This window comes from Tenrec ecaudatus, chromosome 1 (genome assembly GCF_050624435.1).
Source record: "Tenrec ecaudatus isolate mTenEca1 chromosome 1, mTenEca1.hap1, whole genome shotgun sequence".
Taxonomy (NCBI): domain Eukaryota; kingdom Metazoa; phylum Chordata; class Mammalia; order Afrosoricida; family Tenrecidae; genus Tenrec; species Tenrec ecaudatus.
The window spans coordinates 6,522,500-6,530,446 of NC_134530.1; the positions used below are offsets into that span (position 1 = coordinate 6,522,500).

Below are 7,947 nucleotides of genomic sequence, written 5' to 3' on the forward strand. Positions count from 1 at the left end.
TCACTGCACCTGCCGAAAGTTCCTCCCACTAGTTTCGGGTGCAATTTCTCCGCTCCCCATTAGGGGCGGGGCGGGGCGCGCGCAGCACCGACAGCGAATACTAATAACAAAAGCTCACATTTTCGGAGTAGCACGTTTCGCATGCCAAGCCTTTTACTCACATCTCGGAACCGTGCTCGCCAAACCCCTATAAGGGGCATAACCAGATCTGAGATCCGTAACCACCCCTGTGTGCCCTAGAAGGGAGCCTGCACCCTCACCCTTCATCCTAGACTCTCCAGCAGGGGCCTGCTTATTAATTTATCGCTTTTTATTAAAAAATATAGTCGGGATCCACAATCAAGACTCATGGAAACAGCAGTCAAGAAGATCAGACGACCGTTACATTGGGCAAACCCGCGGGGGCACCAGATCTCTTCAGAGTGTTGAAAAGCAAGTATGTACTTTGATGGGTGAGGTGCACCTGACCCAAGCCATGGTATTTTCCACGGTCTTCTATGCACGTGAAAGATGGACATCGAATAAGGAGGACAGAAGAAGAACCAGACATTTGAACTATGGTAGTTAAAGACTATGGAGTGCTAGAAGAACAAACCAATCAGTCTCGGAAGACGTACAGCCAGAGTGCTCCTTAGAGGCAAGGACTTGAGACTCCATCTCATGTACTTCGAACATGTTGTCAGGAGAGGCCAGTTCTTGAAGAAGGCCCTCATGCTTGGTAGAGGGTCATGGAAAAAGAGGAAGACAGCCAGTCAGGTAGTATAGCACCGATGAAACATACAACTTTCCTCTAATTCTTTAATGCTTCCTACCCCCCCCCACTACCATGACCCCAATTCTCCCTTACAAATCTGGATAGACCAGAGCATGTACACAGGTACAGATAAGAGAATGCAGGACAGAGAAACCCCATCAGGAAAAATAATGCGAGTCGTGATACCAGGAGGGGAAGAGGAAGGTTGGGGAGGGGGGAGAAAGGGGGAACCGATCACAATGATCGACATATAAGTCCCCTCCCAGGGGGACAGACAACAGAAAAGTGGGTGAAGGGTGACAACGGTTGATGTAAGACATGAAAAAATAACAATAATTTCTAAATTATCAAGGATTCAGGAGGGAGGGAGGGTAGAGGAGGGAGGGAACAAAACAAGGAGCTGATACCAAGAGCTTAAGTAGAAAGAAAATGTTTTGAAAAGGATGATGGCAACAAATGTACCAATGTGCTTGACACAAGGGATATGAAATGTGATAAGAGCTGTCTGAGGCCCTGGTAAAATGATAGAAAAAAGAAAAAGAGGAAGAATTGGACAAGATGGATTGACACCGTGCTTGCAACAGTGGTCTGCATCATCAGGAGGACAGTGAGGATGGGTCGTGAGTCCATGCCACCCAACAACCACCGCCACACAACTCCGACGTCTTTCCCGATTCACTACCACGGACTCCATTCTGACTCACAGAGACCCCAAAGGACAGAGTAGAACTTCCCCTGTGGATCTCCAAAGCTGCAAGCCAGTGTGTCCCAAAGTGGGCAATCACACCCCTAGACTAGAATGATCCAGGCGCGCTGCCAAAGCAGCCACCTACACTTTATCCCGGGAGCCCAGCTGCTGTAGTGGGTGACTCGTTGAGCGTTCAACCACAAGTTCAGCAGTTTGGACATCAGGCATTACTCAGAAGAGGGACAAGAGCTTTTCCCATAAACAGTTACCGTCTCCGGAAACCCACAGAAGCAGGCCCCCCCCCATCCTGTGGGGTCACTCTGAGTCAGAATTGACTTGATGGCAGTGAATTCAGTTCAAACTTTATCCTGAATGATGGTCAACCTATAATCCAAAAGTTTTTAATTGCCAGGGTGGGGTGTGGGCGCTGATTTTTTTTTCCCTTGAAAAGGGGATGGCAGGCTACTTAAGTTTAAGGACTTCTGTAAATCTTAACAGATGCAGATAGTCATATGCAGAGATGACTGGTGGGTTCGAACTGGCCACCTTTTGCTTAGCAGCTCAGTGTGTTGTAGCCCCATCATGCCCTTTGCCCAAGGTTCCACCCATGTTTGAATGAGAGGATTCCGAAGATGCGATTTGGGACTGGGGAATTGATTTAAGAACTTTGGAGGCAAGGGCATATATTTTGGGAAGGGCCAAGGATGGGATGCTATGGATTGAATTATCCTTCCCCAAATATGTGTTGTAAATCTTCCACTCTATGCCTGGAGGATATGATCTCCGAAGAGGCGGCAGGATACACATTCACAGAGGATGTGTCCAGACACAATCTTTTTTGAGATATAAAAAGACAGACCAAGCAGGAGAGAGGGAGGGAAAAAGGAGAGAGAGAGAGAGAGAGAGAGAGAGAGAGAGAGAGAGAGAGAGAGAGATCCCAAGTCACCTGGATAACTGCACAGCATATGAAGGCAGAAGGAGCCCCCCACAGAGCTGACAGGGAGCCTTCCTCCTCAACAGCAGGCTCTCAGAGTCAGGACTTCTAGGCTCTTAAGCTATGGGAAGAGGAGCCCTGGTGGTGTAGTGGTTACAAATTTGGGCTGCCGTCTGCATGGTTGGCAGTTCGAAATCACTAGCAGCGCTGTGGAAGAAAGGCAGGGCTTTCTACTCCAGTACTGTAACCCACAGGGACTCACTAAGAGTCAGCACTGACCTGATGGCAGTGAGTGAGAAACTGAGGAAAATCAATTTTAGAGTCACCCCCTGCTAGGATAGTGTCACTAGAGAAGTCAGACACATCTCTAAAAGTGGACTGTACTTGCTCTAGTACTTGTTGCTAGGCGCCATGAGGGGGTTCCAGCCCATAGCGACCCTATGCTAAGGTGACCAGGTGTCCCACTTTTGGCTGGACAGTCCCGCTTTTTAACAATTTGTCCTGCGTCCCGCGGCGTTTTAAAAAAGTCCCGATTTTTGGAAAGAATGCACCACAAGCTAGGGAATGGCGGGAGAACGGGAAGGGAATATATGGTTTTCGGCTGTTGTTGAACACTGATTATGGAGATCTGCTTATCAAAGTTCGCATTGTTGATCAGTTGTTAGAATTCGACCACCATTGTTTGGTCTTAATGAACAATGGCATTTTTTGGCATTGGCAACGACGAAAACATTTTGTAACTGTCTCTCAGATGATACACATTGTACTGTGTGCTAGTGCTAGTTAAACAAGGGATGTCAACAAATCAGCTATTCTGCTAATGGTAATTTCTTTTCTTCATCTCCATAAGTTGTTTTCTGAAAAAGTTCCTGTATTTTGGAGGAAGATGCAGCAGTATTTAAATCTTTTATGTTTCTGTGCCTCCAAGTGCTTTGAAATATCATTCTTTCTGCCATGCAAAAGTCATTCGATCATATGACTCAAAATTTCCCATATAGTAATATTTCTGAAAATGATCTTCTTAATAAGGTATCATTATTAAAAAATAATTGATAAGGAAAAGGTTAAATCTTGGGCATCATCAAAAATCACAATAGAGAACAAATGGTTAGAAATATTTCATCATTTTGAAACAAACCATGTTCCATACAATAATGCACTAAAATTGTGGAATACACGCTGTCCTTATCAGGAACTAATGCTGCGACTGAAAGTGTTTTTTCTAGGGTAAATACAGTGTAGACATCAGAAAAATCACAAGTGTTGAGGCTTTGAAAGTCATTTTATGTGTGAAATATAATTTAACAAATTCTTTTGAAAATTTTCATGACCTTTTAAACAACGACAGCATCCTACTAAAAAGTTCCCTCAAATGAGAAATATGTCAAAGGATAAATTAATACTAAACATCATTTTAAATGTATTACATTAGTAAATTGTACTTATGTTGAAAATTTAAAAATATTACAATACTATTTTTGCGTTCTATGAAAATTTTTGTTGATCAATATAGAACAAATTTTTAATCAAGAACAACCCTCTCCACCGTCAGTGGTGTCCCGTTTTACCAATGTTAAAATCTGGTCACCTTACCCTATGCACAACACATTGCCTGGTCCAGCAACTTCCTCACAGTTATACCTAGGAGATCATTGTTGCAGCCACCGTGTCAATCCATCTCCTTTTGCGGCCCCTCTATTTACACATGAACATCTGTTCAGGTGTGTTCTATACAGGTGTAGCTCCATGCAGGTGTGGACCGTTCTGGTGGTGGTTTTTTCCTCACTCCGGGCTCCCCATCTGGGTCTGTCTCTGGCTGAAGCATTTCATGCACAGGTGCTTACCTGCCCCATGTGTCTCACCTCTGTTGTCCCCAGGTGTGTTCACAATACAGGTGTGATGGCCCCCTGCGGACCCACGGCAGGAAGGGGTGGGGTGGGAGCTGGGTTACAGGTGCGTCGGCCGAGGCCCCGCCCCTCGCCCGGCCCCGCCCCCTCACCAGGCTCAGGTGCATAATCCGGAAGTGCGCTCGACTCTCAGGTGAGTGACTAAACTTTCCGGGTCACGTGAGCGGGCGGAGCTGCTCGGAGACGTCGGAGCGAGCAAGCGAGCGAGCGACAGACAGACAGACAGACAGACAGACAGACAGACACACCGAGGGTTCGAGCGAGGGACCCAGACAAGAACCGGTGTGAAGTGGGAGACACCCCGGTCCAGGTAGGCAGGTGAGGTCCGCGGCTGGGCCTAATGGCCCTGTCCCCTGCCGGGTCCCCGGCCCCGGATGGCGCGGCCCTGGGTTAATCTTTAATCTCTGACCTCCGGTGGCGGGGGCGGGGGCGGGGCGGCACTCTCAGTGGCCTGGTGCCTCTCCCTTGGGCTGTGCCCCGGGGCAGCCCGGCTCCCAGCGCAGGGCCTCATTCCTCTTCCTGCCCCTCAGGTGCCCGGCGGCGGGGGACCACCCCCCACCCATCCCCGGGACCGAGATGCGGTAGGAGCGGCGTGCGCCAGCAGCTCTGTCCCCGGCGCCACCCACCCGTCGCCCAGCCCATGGCGAGCCCCGGCCTGGGACTGCTCCTGGTGCTCGGCCTGCCTTTGCTGCCGGGCCCCTGGGACCAGGTTTGGGGACAAAGTAGGTACCAGTGGGAGGAGGGGTGGCGGACAGCGAGGGGAGGGGCCGGGACTCGGGGGACCCTGCTGGGGGCAGGGTACACCCCGGAGGGCACGAGTTAGACGTGCTGGTAACTGAGACATAGGAGGGCTGAGGATTGGGGCAGCCCCTCCAGAAGCCGGGAGCCAGTGGTCATCAGGATCAGGGTGGAGGGTTTGCAATTAATAGGCCTTTCCTTGGCAGGTCAGAGCCAGTCTTTCAGAATTCCGGTCCCTGACACAGCTGGAGATTTGGGCTGGTGGGGTAGGACGGGAGCCTTCTCTGAGTCTTGGTAAAGTTGAGGTGACTTGGGCAGTTAGGGTTCCAGCCCCGAGTCCCTGTTGACCAGGTTGGCCTTATCGGTGTGCTGCAACTTACCTACCATTAGAGTCCTTGGATTCCGGTTGAGAGCCCAGGGGGAGGGGCACGGTGGCTTAAAGCCTGAACCCGCCCAGATTTGAAAGGGCCTAGGGCCCAGCAGGAGGGAAACTAACTATCTGTTCCCTGAAGGATTTCTGGACTCAGGAACTCCCTGGGGGCAGAGGGCAGCTCTTCTCAGCAGCCAACCAAAAACCAAACTCACCTCCAACCAGATTAGAACTGCCCCTGTGGGCTCCCAAGACTGAAACTTTTCACTAGAGTAGAAGATTCAGCTTTCTCCCTTAGAGTGGCTGGTGTTTTGAACTGCTGACCTTGTGATTAGCAGCGGAACAAATAACCCACTGTGCTACCAGAGTTCCTGGCCTGCTCAGGGCAGCAGATTTATGTGTGTGTGGGAGTGGGGCTGGGGAGCACTCAGATGGCCTCATTAAGGAGAGAAGACTCGCTGGACAATGTTAACGGGGCCTGCTGGGCGGTTAACTAAGATATTAAGGGCTCCAGTTTAATGCGGGGTACCTAGGAAGAAAGGCCTGGCAACCCCACCCCCCCAAAAAAAATCCACCGTGGAAGCTCCTACACTGCATCCCTTTTGTCCGAGGCACACGGAATTGTCTTGAGCCAGAACAGATTAGACTTTCAATTGAGATGGAAAGAAGCATTGGGGATTAATTTTTCTTCTCCATCTTTCTCCCTAGCCCCCATCCCAGCCGCCACCCCACCACTGGACCCCAGAGAAAATGAGAACAGTACCTCTACAAATACGAGTTCTGGCTCTGAGGGAGGCCTGGTGAGTTGAGTGTAAATGTGAGAGGGGGTGGTGAGTCAGGAGCCTTACATGTGGCAAGTTTGAAGGGTTTCAAATCTTAGGGTTGGCAGGTGAACGGGGCAGGGAGGGAGAGATGTGCCTCCAGGTCAGGGGGAAACCAAGAGACTCAAGCTAGAAAGACCTGGAAACCCCAGGAAGGGGTGTGGGTAGAGATAGACAAGGATCTCAAGTGTGGCAAGTATAGGGGGTCCAGAGTCCTCCACACCTCTCAGGTAGGGGGTGTGCTCACAGGTGTGTTGTAGCAGGAGCCCCCAGGTGACAGGTATGCAGTAGAAGTACCAGTGGCTGGTGGAGCTCAAGAGTCCTGGATAAAAACCCCCAAAATGGCAGGTGGATCTGGGTGGATGCTGGGAGGAGGAGCCCCCAAAGACGTGCAGGTTGGGATAGGCAGAGCCCCTAGCTGAGGCCTGAGATGCTAGGAGGTCACCCCATCCTCTCTCCACAGTCCCAGGAGGCTCTCACAGCCATCATTGTGGTCTTCTCCCTCCTGGGTGCCTTGCTCCTGACCGTGGGGCTGGTGCTGCTCGTGCGGAAGCTCCGGGAGAAGCGGCAGACAGAGGGTACCTACCGACCCAGCAGCGAGGAGCAGGTGGGTGCCCGTGCTCCACCGCCCCCCAACCTCAAGCTGCCGCCAGAGGAGCGGCTTATCTGAACCCTGGGGCCTGTTGCTGCCATCACCACCGCCACTGCTGCTGCTGCTGCTGCCGCCGCCGCCCTGAACTGCACTCAGCACCCATGAGATGGGCCTCTGACAACTCTGAAGGACTCGTGGGCCAGGGAAACCCCGCAGCATGCCTGCCCCTTGTGCTTGACTTCACCTGGAGCTGGGGTGCAGGGGCTGGGGACCCACTATCCTGCTTGCTGCACCATCTCTTCTGGCATCGGCCCCACCAAGCTGGCCCAACACCCGCCTCTCTCCCTCTCCTTTCAGTGCTCCCACGCAGCCGAGGCCCGGCCCCCCCAGGACGTGAAGGACACAGTGCGGGGTTGCCTGCCCATCTAGGTCCCCCTCTACCCCACTCCTCCCAGATGTGTGACTGCAGGGAAAAAGCACATCTCTCCCTGGGCACACAGACCCCCCACCCCCCATCTCTGATAAACTGTAGAAAAGGATGAAGGTGCTTTAAACACTGCCCCTGAGGGCCGGAGTCTTTTTCCTTCCCCCTTTTTATAACATTGGTAGTGATCTCATTATAATTATAATAATAAAACAGAAAGCCAACCCGCTCTTGAATGGGAGCTGATTCTGACCCATGTGTGTGACAGGGTAGAAGTGTGCTGTGTCCTGTGGATAGTTTGCTTAGTTGTGACTTTGATGGGAACCATTTGCCAGGCGTGGGTTGGAAAACCGCCGACCTCAGGCACAAGCCTTTTGGTACCACCAGGTACCAAATGAAGGCTCCTGCCACATTCTTCTCCCCCCACCTCCTGCCTTTGGAGCCAATCTCTCACTGGCATCGAGTGGATGTGGATTCATAGCGACCCTCTAGGACAGGCTCGAACTGCCCCTCTTGTGAGTGTCTGAGGCTGTACCTCCCTATGGGAGTAGAAAAACCTGTCTTTCTCCAGCGGAACTGCTGGTGACTTTGGGTTGCCAACCTTGCTGATCTCAGTCCAACGTGTAAGCACTATGCCACCGAGTGGCTTTGGGTCAGGGGAGGCTGGATGTAAGTCCAGGAGGAAGAGACTAAAGACAGGGCTCACAGACTGACTCTGG

General features: G+C 51.4%; 1 protein-coding gene across 1 annotated transcript; it reads left to right on the top strand.

Annotated features, from left to right (window-relative positions):
- Positions 1-4,845: 4,845 nt before the first annotated feature.
- CRB3 (crumbs cell polarity complex component 3) lies at positions 4,846-7,457 on the top strand. The gene is made up of 4 exons (XM_075535715.1): positions 4,846-5,005; positions 6,112-6,191; positions 6,676-6,819; positions 7,162-7,457. The coding sequence occupies exons 1-4, from the start codon at positions 4,924-4,926 to the stop codon at positions 7,231-7,233; spliced, it is 378 nt and encodes a 125-aa protein (XP_075391830.1). The 5' UTR covers positions 4,846-4,923; the 3' UTR covers positions 7,234-7,457.
- Positions 7,458-7,947: the final 490 nt, after the last annotated feature.